The sequence below is a fragment of the Castor canadensis genome, chromosome X (assembly GCF_047511655.1).
Source record: "Castor canadensis chromosome X, mCasCan1.hap1v2, whole genome shotgun sequence".
Taxonomy (NCBI): Eukaryota; Metazoa; Chordata; class Mammalia; order Rodentia; family Castoridae; genus Castor; species Castor canadensis.
Genome location: NC_133405.1, coordinates 142,681,848 through 142,698,884, shown reverse-complemented (window position 1 = coordinate 142,698,884; position 17,037 = coordinate 142,681,848). Strand labels below are relative to the sequence as shown.

Genomic DNA, 17,037 nt, shown 5'->3' with positions numbered 1-17,037 from the left:
AAAATTATTGACAAATGGAATTGACTACACATTGTAAGGTATTAGAAACCTAACTTCTTTTATTTACCCTCTAATAGGCTGAACTCAAAGACAGCATTTCTAACAAGTAAAATAAGAAATCAAATGTCAGAAATATCATGCATCACATCTTCTTCCAAATGAAATAATTATTATTCATAAACATGAAAAAAACCATTATAAGTTCCTCTTCTGGAAATACTCATGAAAAGAAATAATGTTCGAATCAAAAGAAAGCAAACATACATGTTTCAATTTACTATACAATCTGTGGTGGTAATCATTCTAAAATATAACATCATTTATAGCTGAAAGCTACAAAGTATATCAAATCCAGAAACATTTCAAAGTTGCCATACAAAACAAACATGTTAAACAGTATATAGAGAAATAGAACTAAACCATCATAAATTCATTTTAATGACATATTACTTAAGATATCTGGAAAAAATATCTATTGAATGTTTCTCACTTTTCTGGCAGTACTGTTGTTTAAACTAAGGGCTTCACAGTTGCTAAACAGATGATCTCCTGTTTCAGCCACACCTTGAGCCCCAAAAATTTCTTAAATATTATGGCTTCTTACCTTGTACAAATGCAAGGATTTGCTCATACTGTTCTTTTGCCTGACTTTCTTTTACCAAATCAATTTTATTCTGCAGAATCAAAATGTGTTTTAGCTTCATAATTTCTATGGCAGCCAGGTGTTCAGAAGTCTGAGGCTGAGGACAAGATTCATTACCAGCTAAATTGATAAAAAAACAAAAATTAAAAAAAAACCAACAGCAGTTAATAAAAATTAGTTGGCACCTAATGAGAACTTTAGCTGTACCATCAAAGGCTAATTCATAGACAGCACACTTACGTGTTTTTGTGTGCTCCTTTTTATAAACATTGCCTGATTTTCTTTGATCCTTTGGTTTTCTTTGATCCCTCTTATGTCTTTTAACCTCCATCACTAATCCTAAATGCAGTCTTGGGCTCATTAACTTTGGTTTCTTAGAGTATTCTCACAGCTTTGCTCAGGCTTAACATATTCTGTCAGTATTTAGATTTGGGGATTATTCTGGCTCATTCTAGCCAGGAACATCCAACTGTTCTTGGTCCATAAGTTACTTAATAAAGTAACTTAAGTGATTTATTAAGTGATTATTTTCCACAGTTAATTACCAAGGAGGTTCTCCATTATTACCATCTTCTTGGAAATTTCTCATTTTAAGTGAGCCCTTGAGGGCTTCAAACCAAAACAATATTAATACAAACGATGGGATTTCCTTTTTTTAAATTAGGTTACAAGACTCTGGCTTTTGATTGCCTCAAAAAAAGCAGCTCACATTATGAAGGCAGCTAAGGGAGAAATTGATATAAGAGAAAGCCAAAGCCCAAGAGAACTTAAAACTAGACTCTGTAGAAAAAGGTAAGTCTTGAGTTAATTGCAACTCTTTCTGGCGTGTTTATTGTACATACAACCTTGAAAAAGACTTGAAGAGCTGTACCAAAACTCATTTACTATAAAACTGAAACTGCAGAAAATCTGTGACTTTCAGCAAAAGTACATTTAAAAGTACTATGTTTTACTATCATTCAAAATAGATGGAGCACTAAAAGTCTTCCATGATAAGCAGACACTAAAACAGTATGTGACCACAAAGCGACCACTACAAAAGATTCTTCAAGGTATTCTGCACACAGAAAGTGAAACGCAACATAACCATGAAAGGACAGGCAGCACCAAACTACAGGAAAAGAAACAGCAACAAAGTATAGAGAGTAAGGTCAACTTAGGTACACACAATCAAACCTTTGAACAACAAAGAAAACTAAATGACAGGAATCACCACATACCTAGCAGTACTAACACTTAATGTTAATGGACTTAATTCCCCCATCAAAAGGCACCACTTGACGAAATGGATTAAAAAGGAAGATCCAACAATTTGTTGCTTACAGGAGACCCATCTCACCAACAGATGTAAGCACAGGCTTAAGATGAAAGGCTGGAAGAAGACTTACCAAGCCCATAGCCCCTGAAAAAAGGCAGGAGTAGCAATACTTATCTCTGACAAAGTAGACTTCAAACCTACATTGATCAAATTGACATAAAGAAGGACATTCCATACTAATAAAAGAGGAAACAGACCAAAAGGAAATAATAATTATCAACCTATATGCACCCAGTATCAACGCACCCAATTTCATCAAACATACCCTGAAGGACCTAAAAGCATATTAACTCCAACACAGTGGTTGTGGGAGACTTTAACACCCCATTATCATTAGTAGATAGGTCATCCAAACAAAAAGATCAATAAAGAAATCCAGGATCTAAAATGTACAATAGATCAAATGGGCCTACTTGTCTACAGAACATTTCATCCAACTTCTACACAATATACATTCTTCTCAGCAGCACATTGAACCTTCTCCAAAATAGATCATATCCTAGGGCACAAAGCAAGCCTCAGCAAATATAAGAAAATAGAAATTATACCATACATAAAACAATGCAGTAAAAGTAGAACTCAACAACAAAAGTAAAGACAAAAAACATGCAAACATCTGGAAACTAAATAACTCACTACTTAATGAAGAATGGATCATCGATGACCATGTTTGGCTTTACGCTCCAAAGATTATCTTCTCCAATTTCTAATGTTCAATATGCCTGGTACTGTACTTATGTGCCATGTTTCTAAAAAAGTATACTCTTGGCAAATTAATCATTTGCCTTTCTCCACCCCAAAAAGGGTTGGCCTTTGCCTTATGCTTCTTAAAGATAACCATGTCCGTCCTTGATAGAGTTATACTTACTTAGGCCTGGGGTTCACTGTCAAATCAGGTACAGGCTGGTCATGCCAGAAAGACCAACCATGGGATTTACTGTGAAGACTTGCAATTATGAAGTTATCAATTAGAGAGTCAACCAATGGGCCTATCAAATGGGAATTTCACTAAAAATTCTATTCAGATCATCTATTCTTCTTGGCAATTATTCATATGTACTGTCACACAATGCTAAAAAGGTAATCTCTGCCTCCACAAAAAGAAAGCTACACAAGCCTCACATGTGTAACACTCCCAGATACTACCTAAGCATTTATTTTTTCTGTGAATTGATCTTAATCTGAATTCATTCCCTGTCATAAACCACAACTGTGAGTACAGTATCCTTTAGTGTTTTCTATGCACTTCTAATTTATCATTGACAGTTTACACAGGGACATGCATTCTTCCCAAGATTCAAACAGATCCTGATTTTACATTCACAGATGAAGAATGGAATATAATAAATAAAGGCATATGTCAATACTGTGATAGAATGCACAGCCACTGAAGAAATATACCTTTTTTTACAAAAATTTCTAAATAAAACAATGTATATAACCTCATATGAACAAGTGAAGAAATATATGCCATAAACCTTAGAAAACTTTTATTTCTTGCATGCTACCATACAAATTCTGATGAGAGTTCACCTTGCCTAGTATTTTATAACCCTGACTGGCATGAATATTGTTGTGGTAAATTCTTAGAAAATTTCTAATTTATGTAATCTTAGGGTCCTTAAAGGTCTAGGTTCACTTTTAAAAATTACATCTTAAGACTGGGATATACATTGATTTGTCAAAAAGAACTAATGCTTTTACCTATCAAAAGAAGAGCAGCGTCCATAACTGCTGCACCATTCAGCATAGTAGCCATCAAAATATCATGGCCAGGACAGTCCACAAAGGAAACATGTCTAAAAATGAAGAAAACTAATCAATACTTTCACAAATCAAAGACCTTTATATTTACATCACTCTGAAAGTAACTTGAACAGTGACAAAAAACTTGATATATTTAGAAATTTTAAAATGAGATTACTAGTTAAACTAAATGACAATCATTAAAACCCAGATTAAAATTTAGTTATCTGCAGATGTTTTCCAAATAAATAAGAACATTTGCCAAATTCAAAGTGGTTATCCTTTACAGAACATACTGGGAGTAACACTTATTTAAGAGATAAATCTAAATAACTGTAAGAATTATGTGTATTTTATTAACCGATTTTCTGATTAGCTGTTTCGGGAAAAAAAAAATGTTGAAAATGGTCAATTTTCTGTTTATTCCAGTCCCTAATTAGCAGTGTGATTTACAAGTATTTCTTGAAGATGACAACTTTGTTTTGATCTTTCATGAAAACATACCAATTTTTTTCTTTTTGAGTCACCCATTAGAGTAATATCAGAACACTACAGTTCCTTCTAAGTTACATCTAATCCAAAAGTTAATCTTCAAATGTATGTATATTTTGAACATTAACAGTCACTCATTGGTATTCATGAAGGATTGTTTCCAGAACCCAAACTCCTCTGAAATATAATAACTGAAGATACTCAAGTACCTTATCTAAAATGGAATAATATCTCTATATAAACTATACAACCCTCCCACATACATTACTCTACCACCTATAATACAACATGTTATGTAAATAATTTTTATTCTGTGTTGTTTAAAGAATAAAAACAAGTATACATACATTTTCATTTTTTTTCCTTCAAATTTTTTGATGTGAGGTTGGCTAACCTAAGTTTGAACTTGGAACAAAGTTCATTATGCTCAAAATCTGAGCAAACAGTTATAAATGAGTATGTCTGAGTATAATACATGAGGTTTAAATTTACTTTTTTCTTTTGCCTATAGGCATTTAACTAATCCAGCAACATTTCTGAAAAGTCTATCCTTCTCCACTGAATTGCTTTTGTATCTTTGTTGAAGATCAATTAATCATACTTGTGGTTTCTCTATGGGCTCTATATTCTCCATTAAGTCCTTCCTTTACAAAGTATTAGTTTTGTGCAAGTTATGTAAATTACATCATGTAGATCAAGTCCACCTATTTTTTATTATAACTGACTTAGCTATTCTAGTTTATATCTCACATTTCAAATAAATTTTACAGTAATCTTACTAAAACAACAAAACACTTAATGGAATCTGATAAGAATCATACTAACTACATGAAAAATTGACCATTAGCATCTTTAGTCCAGTTCAGTTACCAAATTCATGACTACAGTGCGTCTATTTCAATCTTCTTTTGACTTCTGGAATTAATTTTCACAATATGACTTCTCTGTATTCTATACATGCTTTAATATTTTTGAGTTTTCTTTTAAAAAACTGCATACTTAATTTTCATGTCCATGCATTCATTGCTAATATACAACTATGATCTTGCATCTTATAATATTCTGAAATCTAAGTTTTTCTTTGTATATACTCTCCAAATTTCTACATAAACATGTCATTGCCAAACAAAATTCTTCTCTTTAATCTGTCTTGTATTTCCTTTTTGTGCTGTAAGACATAGTACCTTTTCTTATCACATATAAAAACAATGCAAGCAGTTATCCTTGCTTCGTTTCCAGTTTAGGGAAAATATTCAGTATTTCACTATTAATGTTAACTGCAGTTTTCCTGTACAGGTTTTTTATAAAGATGAAGAAATTCCTCTTTATTCCCAGTTACCAGAATTTGATGACTATTCAATAAACAGTTCAATAATTTATGTGAAGATGTTTTTATAGTGTATTTATGTGGTATATTAATACTGAATGATTCCAAATTCTAATCAGCCTTGCATCCTTGGAACAACCACTTGGTTGGCATATTTAATCACTGTATATATTACTGGATCATATATGCTAATATGTAAAAAATTCTTTGTCTACCTGCATAACACATTGATCTCTCTCTACTTTTCTTTCCATTTTAGTCCGGCTTTGATAGAAGATATTCAAGAAAAACTGGTAAGTGTTCCCTCCTTCTTCTATGTAGAGTATGTGTTCTCTTACTTAATGCTTAGTAGAAGTATCCAATAAAACCATTTAGGCTCAGAGCTCACTTAAAGACCTTTAAAAAAAACAAACAATTTCTTTCATAGTAGGTAAGATCTGATAATGTTAATATTTGGAGAACTCAATCCAATTATTTAACTAATTAATTGTCCAGATTTGTTCACAAATCTATTTTTCCTTTTAATTATTAACTATTGTTTCATTCTTTACAACAGCAATTTGGCTTCTTTTTCCTATCAGTCTGCTAGAGAAAAATAACTTTCAGTTTCACTGATTTCCTCCACTGTATTGTTGTGTTCAATTTCATTAGTTTCTTAATATTTATTCTGTCTTTTTTTGTTTTAGGTTCATCTAGTTGTCCTTTTTCTAATATCTTAAGTTGGGAATTAAAGCTTTTACATTTACCATTCAAAATAAGCTTTTAAATTTCCTTCTAAGTATGCTTAGCTATATCCCATAAATTTTGACTTGTTGTTTTGTTTTTCATTCAGTTGAACATCACTGGCTATTAGGAAACTATAAACAAACTGACAGTGAAGCAAGAAACAATGATACCAGGAAGAGGGGAGAAGGAAGGTAAATATGATCAGAGTATAAGATATACACAAAAATGCCACAGTAAAACCAAAGACTTTGTACAATTAATACATGCTTTAAAAAAAAAAGATAACTAAGAGATGGGTTTGGTGGGGCACACATGTAATACCAGCACAAAGGAGACTGAGGCAGGACAATTAATAGAGGCCTGCCTGAGGTACATACAGATACTCTATCTCAAGAAAACAAAAACACAAAGATTGACAGTGAGATTACTGCAACACATAAAAGAAGAGCTAAAATTATGATAGTTTCAATCTGAAATGTTTGTAACAATGAAAAACTGAATCTCTCATTCATACATTTTTGACAGACATAGCAACTCTACAAAAGTAGTTTGGCATGTTTTATTTAAAAAGCAAGAACAAAAAACCTAAGCATATACTAATTATACAACCAGCAATTATACATCTAATTGCATATCCCTCAGAAATTTGGTATGTCTATGCAGAAACATGTACCCAACTAGTCTTAGCAATTTTTAAATAGCACAAAACTGTAATCAGTCTAAATAATCTACAGTATTCCTTATACAAGCACATGACAGAGAACTATTTAATAACAATAAACTATACAACAGTAACTAGGGTAGAGTGCAAGGACATTATATTAAATGAAAACATAACACTCTTCAGTTGGTAGAGCATGTGCCTAGCATTAGTGATGATACTAACACCTACATTATCACTTGTAGACATTAGTGTTACTGTTATGAAAAATCAGGACAGAATAGGCAATCACAACCCAAAAATAGGAAAACAAACCCAAACATTAAAAAGAACTAATTAAGGATGTGTTTTTCTTCTTCTACAAAAGAAACAAACAACAGAAGTGTGGAAAAAGAAACCATCAGATCTAGCAATTTCAATCATCTTATATATTAATTCTTTAAAAACTTCAATATATGTACTTAAGCTAGATTTTTTAAGTTTGCTTTTCAAATTACATTTATTATAGGCAATAACAACATTTTCTTTTAAAAAGCTATGAAACATCTACTATAAACTGTTACATTGCTTGGACAAATGATATTGTTCAAGGTCTCTTAACCATATTTTGTCAGATGAATCTACATTAATAATCATTTAACAACTCCATTAAATATGTAACAACTTAGAACAAGAAAAAAGTGTATTTGCACAAAAGTAATCACCTGACTAGTCTGAAGTTCCCTTTGGTCCCTGGGATATCTGTAGGAAACTCATCAGGTGTACTACTTCCACAAGACTTATAACATTCTGGCCGAGGACAATTTGAGTCATCAAGTTTATAAATCTGAAAGTTTTAAAGGAAACACTGAAATTATGTGCATTTTCAAGAATTAAAAGTAAAAAATTGTTTGTAGTTCCACAATTCACTGTTTACCTTGGCGTTAGCATATCCAAGCTTAATGGTAATATTTCTTTCTAGCTCATTTTTGAATCTAACAGTGTGAACACCAGAAATAGCTTTTACAACTGTGGATTTCCCATGAGCAACATGACCAATTGTACCTATAAAAAACAAAATAATATGCTCCAATTACAACAAATACTTCAGAATTACAAAAGTTACAGCTCACTGTAAATACATATATCAACCAATACTGATTTTTTGCTTTTCCTCCCACTGAGCATATCTTTTCTTTAAAATCTTGTATGACGCAGGCCAGAAGACAACTTTTCATACCACTGAACGCCTTATTCAAAAATCTAATATAAGCTATTCAACTTGTTAATCTAAATAAATATCAGTTTCAATTAAACTAAGCACTCAGTGAAAGCTTCACAAAATTTTGTAGGCTAAGCAACTTTACAGTAGTTTCAAAGTTGGATGTCATGTATAGCAATACCTGTTACACACACAAAAAACCCTCAAATTCAAGAAACCCAGAAAACAATCTCCAACTAATAATAACGATTTTTAAGAGAGATATATATTCCTGTGACTTTTTATTAACTTTGTGTCTTAATAGGTTCTACTGCTTGTAAAAATACTAATGCAACATTTTCACTCAGTCAAGGTAACTTCTCTCATGAAGCAATGAGAACTGAAATTAAGAAAAATAACTATTCTGGTAGGCCTGATGGCTCATACCTTTACTCCTACAACCCTGGAATTAAAGATTGGAAAGATAGAAGTTTCTAGGCATGGTAGCACATACCTGTCATTCCAGCCATGAGGAAGGCATAAATAGGAGGATCTCAGTTCAGGTTGGCCAAAAATAAAGTCAAAAACCTGTATCAAAATAACCAAGCCAAAAGGGCTAGATCAGGTGGTAAAGTGCTTGCTTCACAAGTTGCAAAGTCCTGAGTCCAACTCCTAGTACTGCCTATATATGTATACATTTATACGTATTTGTATGTATATAAGCACTTATGTTTGTATAGTATATATGCATTACACATATTTATACTTAACAAGAACCTATGTTATCAGCCAGGTGGCAGAGGCGGAAGGAACGTGAGTTCCAAGTCAGCCTGCTACATATGACCCTGTCTCAAAACAACATTTAAAAAATATATATATAAAAAATCTGGGACAAGGTGAGTGTCTCAAGTGTAAAAGTAGATGTCTAGAAAGCACAAGGACCTGGATTCAAACCCTAGCACCATCAAAGGAAAAAAAAAAGGGAAAAGCCTCTTCATCAAGTAAGATTCCCCCAAACATTAGTCTTATATTCTGCTCACCAAGCATTTTGACCTGTTCCTTAAACTCGTTCCTATGCAAATATAACATTGCCTTTTTACACATCTACACACATCTTTTCGCAAGGGGTGGAGGGGTAAAGAGTAATGGTGGCAGTGGAGGACTGCACTAGGACCTCTACCATGCTAGGCAGTCACTCTGTCACTTCACCACTGAGCTACACCCTCAACCCCCATTGTACATACTCCGGAAAACAGAAATGGAGTACATTCTTTCCATTTCCCAAATCTATCTAGGAGTGCTTTTCATTTTTATTTCTTAAATATCTGGATCTTCCTGTAATTCAAAGAAGAGATTAAAATTCCCCAAAGAGCGGTGAAATCAAAATGCCATAATTCTAGTACTCTTTACACAATCAGTTACTCTTACCTATATTGATTGTGGCTTGTCTGCTGATAACTTAGTGTGAAAGTGGGGTCAACTTGGTAACATCCTGCAATGAAATACTTCATTTTAAACAATTTCCCAGGGGACAAATCAGGAGTTCCCTTTGACTTCAGGTTTGCTATGCATAGTTCACCACCATCTATTTCGCTCTGCTGACACGGAGTCTATCCAGTTAAAACAGTGTTTATATTCCAAGCAGAATTTAGTACAGATAAGAACCCTCCTATTACCAAAAAAAATTTTACAACTTTCACTCTATAGGAAACGTAAGTCTGAAATCCTAAACTTTAGAAGCATTAGCTCCAAACTACTGTAGTCAGTTTTCAAACTTTTATAGGAAGTGCAAGACTGTCCCGCGCTGTAGGCTCATGCATGTAATCCCAACTACTCAGGAGGCAGAGATCAAGGGGTATCGAGGACACCAGAGTGGGCAAGTAACTCGTGCGACCCTATCTCAAAAAACCCATCATAAAAAAAGGGCTGGTGGAGTAGATCAAGGTGTAGGCCGAATTCAAAGCACAGTACCGCAAAAAGAAAGGAAAAGATAAAAAAAAAAAGGCCGGGTTGGGGGGGGGGAGCAGTGAAGGGGGGGGCAAGGCTGAATACGTTCCCTTCCTAGGCATTCAAGGACTAAAGGCTTAACTGCCTTTAACACGCAGAGGATCTTTAAGAAGCTCTATGACCCAGTATCTGCTCCCAAATTGGCCAAGTGGAGTCCACCGGCTTAGGATGCCTGACTACAAGGCTCCTTCTCACTCGTTATGTTCCGGCAGCCCAGCAATGTCTCTTACCAATGACTTCCCACCCTCTTAGCAGGGAGCACCCTCACGTTACACCCTCCTAAAAAGAAACCTCACCAAGGAAGGGAGATCCTGCCGAGAAAGGTGAGGCTGCCCCAAAGTCACTCCACTCTCGCCCGCCGCCATCTTGCCGGAAAGGAAATTGCTCCGGCCGCCGCCTGACTGAGCGCAGGCCCCCATAGGCGGGGGAAGGAAAAGGTGACGGGAAGGTCAACTATGACTCAGGCCGGCAAAAACGAATGAAAGCTGAAGTTGCCGCCTCACTCCCTGAAGTCTCTCTACATGCCTTTGTACACTGCTTGCAAGAAGTCTTACTAGGAAACATGATACAAAGTTTCAAGATTAATTCGACATAAATATTTTAGATATTTGTACAGGCAACACTAAGAACAGCCCCTTACAGGTCTCTGGTGGGCAGGAGATGCACTTGCACATGCGCCCTAGCTAGGGGAGAAGCTATTTCCTGTAGGAATAGCTGTGGGGTTGGTAAAAGAGATTCCCGGAACCTGGGAATCTTACCTGACCTGGCAAATCAGGCGAAAGTGATGTCCATTTAAAATTTTCATTTTTAGGGCTGGTGGAGGAGTTCACATGGTAGAGCACCTGCATAACAAGCGTGATGACCTAAGTTTAAACGTATACCACAAAAAAGTATATTTTTTTAAAATTTTACTCATTTCTGTTAATTCAATAAGATTGGTTAAGATCCTCTCCCTGCTGTGATGGGGCTCTTACCAAGTTGCATGTTGACCTAGGTCCTAAACCGGCATCAGGGAGTGCGTTCTCGCGCGATTTCGTCAATGGGTGGACTACGCGCTAGAAAAAGTTCTTAGCGATTTTTAAAGTGAGGGACCTTACCCTTTATGACACTACACTGCTGACAAAGGATTTCCTGGCCGCAATCCGGTAGCTTCAAGCCTGTATCCTAGCTACTTAGAAGGCAAAGATGAGGAGGATCACAGTTCTAAGCCAACCCTGGGCGATAGTTCCACAGACCCTATTTTGAAAAAACTCATCACAAAAAAGAAAACTTTATTGGAAAAATTACCAGTAAATGGACATAATCTTGCTCTTTTTAGAGATGAAACCATGCCTAAGAGTAACTGTTTTTCTCCAAACATACAGATCCAGTACTATACATTCATTTTTGTATTAAAAATGAATGTTGTAATAGATAGTAACTGACAAGTGTGTCTATGTAATTTTCAAGCATTCATTTTAATAGTCCTAATAAACCAGTCACATAGATTCCCCTTTTATGGACAACTTAGATCCAAGAAACATTAACCTTGCTAATGTCCCTCAGCTAGGAGGCAGTAGAGCTACAATTCCTAACTAGACTGCTTCACTCACTGTGCTTTGGTACTCATTTAACAACTTCATCAAGGCAGTTCAGTCTCTGCTCAATGTTATTAGATCTAAAATTCAGCTAGTACTTCAGCTAGGCTGAAGTCTCCTGTGTGAGACTGTTCTTTAAAATTGTTGATTGATATTTATTGCTACTCAAGTTTTCTAATTATAAATATATGCTTAAAGGAGAAAAATCTGGGAAGTTAGAACAAATAACTGAAGATGAGAATTGACTTCGTTAACATTCCTTAATATCCTGTACTTATAAATGTCTCAATTGCTGTAAAGGATTTAGGTTTGGGACAAACTATTTACCACAAACCCTAGATTCAATGTGCCATCGAATATTTAGCTAAACTACTGGCATCTAAAATTGTGCTTCTAACAATTCCTGAAGATTTTTCAAAATTAACTTTTCATTCCACAAATACTATGTAACACCCTTCACTGCCATACTCTCAGTTGTAGGACACCAAGACTAAGCCCAGCACTGCCGGCTCACACCTGTAATCCTAGCTACTATGGAGGCAGAGATCAGGAGCACAGTGGTTCGAAGCCAACCAGAGCAAATACTTTTTGAGACCCTATCCTGAAAAAACCCTTCACAAAAAAGGGCTGGTGGAGTGGCTCAAGGTGTAGGCCTAGTTCAAACACCAGTATTGCAAAAAAAAAAAAAAAAGACAGACTTCAGATTGTATGTGAGTATATATACACTTTTACATTCTTGTGATTGACTTCCCTCTCATTTTTCCAAAGTAAGATACCTTTAAATTGATTTATTTACTTATTTATTGATGGTACAGGGTTTGAACTCAGGGTTTTCTGCTTATGAAGCAGACACTATTTAAGCTACATCTCCAGTCCATTTTGCTCTGATTATTTTGTAGATGCGGTCTCACAAAGATATTTACTCTGGCTGGCCTCAAATTGTAATCCTACCTATCATGAGGACTAGTAACTAGTCCTCATTGGCATCCATGAGCCAATGGTGTGCCAACATACATTTAACTTTAGAGTTCAAAATTATTATATGTGAATTTCTTTTTACTTTATTCATTTACAAAGAAGTGTTCTCTACACTACTTTAAACTAAATATAGTGACTTAATTATATAGTCATTTTATTATTTTTAGCTTCTAGAATATCAGCATTTCGTAGCCCAGATTGGCCTCAAACTCGTAGTATGAAGCACAAGTGGGTGCCTTCCCAACCCTGATATTTTTTCTACTGGGATTTTGAAGTCAGGACCTGGTTTCCTCAGAACTTGGGATACGTCATTATGTTATTTGTTTGCGATCTTTCTTTTTATGTAGATCCTTATGGAGTTAAGCTTTATCCTTAGCATTGCCTTTGCTTTATCCATACTCTAATAAATCATTTTCATTAGATTCTAGGAACTTTTCATTTCCTCCCCGACTTCTTCAATGACTTACTGGCAATGCAGGGTTAGAGCTCCAAGTTTTTGGTTATTTTCTGTTGTCCCTTTTGCTGCTGAGTTCCACTTTTATTGCCATGATTATCTGATAGGATACAGGGGTTATTTCAAATTTCTTACATTTGATAACATGTGCTTCATGTACTAAAACACTGTATTTTGGACAAAGTTCCATGGGCTACTGAGAACAATGTATATTGTGTCGCTGGTGCGTGAAATATTCAGCACATATTTTATTAGGTCATTTGGTCTATAGCGTTGATTGATTCTGTAATTCTTTTCTATTATTATACTTGCATGAACTATCTTTGTAAGAGTGCACTATTTTGTAACTGTGGACTATGGCAGTCTACCACTATTATTGTGTTAAGTATTACCGATGATTTTATGTCCAGTAGTGTTTCTTTAATAAAATTGGGTGTGCTAATCTTTCGTACATTTAACACTATTGTATTCTCTTGGTAGACTGTTTCCATTGATAATATGAATTGATATTTGTCATTTCTAACTAAATTTCATTTAAAGTCTGCCTTCTAAATATGAGTATAGCTACTTCTACCTGCTGTCATGGTCCATTTGTTTAGAAGACCTTATTTCGATTCTTTCACCATAAGCCAGTATTCTTCATTGTATGTGAGGTATGTTTCCTGAAAACTACAAATGACCTAGTATTGGTTTTCATTAAATGAGCCACTCTTTGTCTTTTTAATATTTGACACCATTAGAATTAATTATTTTGAAAGCTGTATTGTTTCATATTATTTTGTTGCTTTTATCATGCTTACTTCTTTTAAGTAATCTGTTCACCTAATGTGATTTAGTTTATCCTATGTTTTCCTGGTTTCATTTATCTTCCTCGTCTGGGTGTAGGATTCCTTTATAATTATCTTCCACAGTGATGGTATAGGGGTCATGAATTCTTCCAGTTATTTTTTATTTTTTAACAGCACTGGGGTTTGAACTCAGGGCCTCATGCTCTCTAGGCAGGCATTCTTATGACATGAATTACTCTGTCAGCCTGAGTTATTGTTCAATGAAGATAGGGTATCAGTATATCATGAACTATTTGCCTCTGGCTGGCTTCAATCTATGATCATCCTCCTGCTCTCTGCATCCTAACTAACTAGAATTACAGGCATGAGCTACTGGGGCCTGGCTCTTTATTTCTTCTATTGTTAATATTAATGTAAATGATCACAGTTACAAACTTTTACTACTCCTTTTACTGTGCCTCATAGATTGTGTTTTCATTTCCATTTGATTCTGGGAATTTCTACTTCCTACCACCCTGAATTTCTTCTCTGGCCCATGGTTCAGAAAATATATTAGTCAATCTCCAACTGTTCTGTAAATTCTGGTATTTTCCTACTTTCATTCTGTTATGATTTGCCAAGAGGCACGAAAATAATTCTTCATCTTTTTCTTCTTGGCATTTGTTGAAATTTACTTTAAAAAAAAAAGGCTAAAGTCAGTTTTTGAAAATTCCATGGGATACTCAGAAGACTGTACATTCCATGACTACAGAATTCAGTAGATGTTCATTAAGTCCAATTGAATTACAATGTAATTTGAACTATCACTCAACAACAAAAACAACAGCAGAAAACATGAAAATAAGTGGAGGTTGCATAACACACTGCTCAATCTTTGTAAGTCAGAGTAGAAGTAACACAGGCAATCAAAAAGTTCCTGGAAAGTAATGAAAATGAAAACACAACCTACCAGAAGCTATGGGACACAGTAAAGGCAGTCCTAAGAGCAAAGTTTATACCATGAGTGCACGTATTAAAAGGACAGAAAGATATCAAATAAACAACCTAATGCTACATCTCAAACTCCTAGAAAACCACTAATAATCAAAATGCAAAACAAGCAGAGGAGAAATAATAAAACCAAGGGCAGATATTATTAAAGAAATGAAGAACTGATTCTTTGAAAAAAATAAACAAGTTTGACAAGCCCCTGGCAAACTGACTAAAATGAGGAGGGAAAAGACCCAAATTAGAAAAATCAGAAATGGAAAAGGGGAGATAACAACAAACACCAAGGAAATCCAGGAATCAACAGACACTATTATGAGAAACTATATTGCAATAAATTGGAAAATCTTGCAGAAATGGGCAAATTTCTAGATGCTCTTGACCACACAAAACTGAACCAAGAAGATATTAACAATGTAAACAGATCTGTAACAACTAATGAAATTGAAGCAACAATAGCCTCCCAAAAAACAAAAATCCAGGACCTGACAGATTCTCAGCTGAATCTACCAGAGCTCCGAAAAAGAACTAATACCAACACTCCTTAAACTTTTCCACAAAACCAAATAGAAACACTACTCAACTCATTCTATGAACCCAGTATTACACTCATCTCAAAACTGGATAAGGACAAAAATCTAAAAACAAGAACTACAGGCCAATCTGAATGTAAATATGTAAATGACCTCCACAAGAAGTACCACAAACCGCTAAAGAAAGAGATTGAGAAAGACTACAGAAGACAGAAAGATCTCCCATGTTCAAGGATTGGCAGACTCAACATAGTAAAAATGGCTGTACTACCAAAAGTAAAATACATGTTCAACACAATTCCCATCAAAATTCCAATGACATTCATCACAGAGATTGAAAAATCTTCCCTGAAGTTCATTTGTAGACAAAAAAGACAATGAATAGCCAAGGAAAAACTGAGCAAAAAGAGAAAAACTGGAGATATCACAATATCCAACTTCAAACTATACTACAGAGCAATAGCAAAGCATTGTACTGACACAAAAACAGATATGAAGACAAGTGGAACAGACCCGAGGACCCGTATATGAATCCACACAGCTATGCCAACCTTATTTTGGACAAAGGGGCCAAAAAAGATAGGATGGAGAAAAGACAGCCCCTTCAACAATATTACTGGGAAAAGTGGCAATCTGCCAGCTGAAAACTGAAACTAAAGATTGATGCCTGCCACCCTGTACTAGTATCAACTCAAAATGGATTAAGGAACTCAATGTCAGATTGGAAACCTTGCCGTTGGTACACAAAAGAGCAGGGAATACCCTGGAAATGATAGGTACAGGCAAAGATATCCTCATTAGAACTACAGCAGCCCAGCAACTAAGAGAAAAGATGGACAAACGGAACTACATGAAATAACAAAGCTTCTGCACAACAAAATAAAGGGGATCTAAATTGAAGAAACCACCCACAGTGTGGAAGAAATATTTGCTAACTATACATCATACAAAGGACTGATAATATGAATATACAGACAGCTCAAAAAACTGAACTCCCCCAAAATTAATGAACCAATAAAGTAGTGGGCAGCTATACTAAACAGAGCATTTTCTAAAGAAGAAATACAAATGGCCAACACTCACATGAAAAAAATGTTCATCTTCCCTGGTCATAAAGGAAATGCAAATCAAAAGCACTGTAAGATTCTACCTCACCCCTGTTAGAATGGCTATCATCAAGAACACCACAAGCAACAGGTGTTGGCGAGAATGTGGGGGAAAAGGAACCCTCGTACACTGCTGGTGGGAATGCAAGGTAGTGAAGCCACCTTGGAAAAAAATATGGAGGCTTCTTAAAAATCTAAACATAGATCTGCCGTATGATCCAGTAATCCCACTCCCCAGGATATACCCAAACAAATGCAACTCAGGTCACTCCAGAGGCACCTGCACACTCATGTTTATTGCAGTGCTATTCACAATAACCAAGTTACAGAAACAGCCTAGATGCCCCACTACAGACAAATGGATTAAGAAAATGTGTATTTATACACAATGGAATTTTACTCAGCCATGAAGAAGAATGAAATCTTATCATCCACAAGTAAATGGATGGAACTGAAGAACACCATTCTCAGCAAGATTAGCCAGGCTCAGAAGACCAAGAATCTCTCTCATATG

General features: G+C 35.1%; 2 protein-coding genes across 12 annotated transcripts in view; one reads left to right on the top strand and one right to left on the bottom strand.

Moving 5' to 3' along the window:
* LOC141419718 (eukaryotic translation initiation factor 2 subunit 3-like) overlaps nt 1–11,113 on the bottom strand; it is a 48,141-nt gene extending 37,028 nt beyond the window's left edge. The window contains exons 1-8 of one of the 4 annotated variants that reach the window (XM_074063188.1): nt 11,075–11,113; nt 10,864–10,942; nt 9,522–9,585; nt 8,608–8,681; nt 7,830–7,957; nt 7,618–7,739; nt 3,666–3,760; nt 605–763 (exon numbers count right to left, since the gene is read on the bottom strand). In XM_074063188.1, coding sequence (XP_073919289.1) covers nt 605–763; nt 3,666–3,760; nt 7,618–7,739; nt 7,830–7,957; nt 8,608–8,623 — 520 coding nt within the window. In that variant the 5' untranslated portion in view covers nt 8,624–8,681; nt 9,522–9,585; nt 10,864–10,942; nt 11,075–11,113. Of the gene's footprint in view, nt 1–604; nt 764–3,665; nt 3,761–7,617; nt 7,740–7,829; nt 7,958–8,607; nt 8,682–9,521; nt 9,586–10,396; nt 10,621–10,863; nt 10,943–11,074 lie in introns of those variants that run through there. The other 3 variants (XM_074063187.1, XM_074063189.1, XM_074063190.1) reach the window with 3 other exon arrangements.
* Nucleotides 1–17,037, top strand: part of LOC141410420 (ATP-dependent RNA helicase DDX3Y) — a 1,065,346-nt gene that overhangs the window by 137,323 nt on the left and 910,986 nt on the right. For 2 of the 8 annotated variants that reach the window (XR_012444346.1, XR_012444344.1), the window contains exons 21-23: nt 1,308–1,435; nt 5,786–5,819; nt 6,359–6,443. The exons of 4 other annotated variants lie outside the window; for them this stretch is intronic. The gene's annotated coding sequence lies outside the window, so the exon portion shown is untranslated. The remainder of the gene's footprint in view (nt 1–1,307; nt 1,436–5,785; nt 5,820–6,358; nt 6,444–17,037) is intronic. 2 more of the 8 variants (XR_012444347.1, XR_012444345.1) reach the window with 1 other exon arrangement.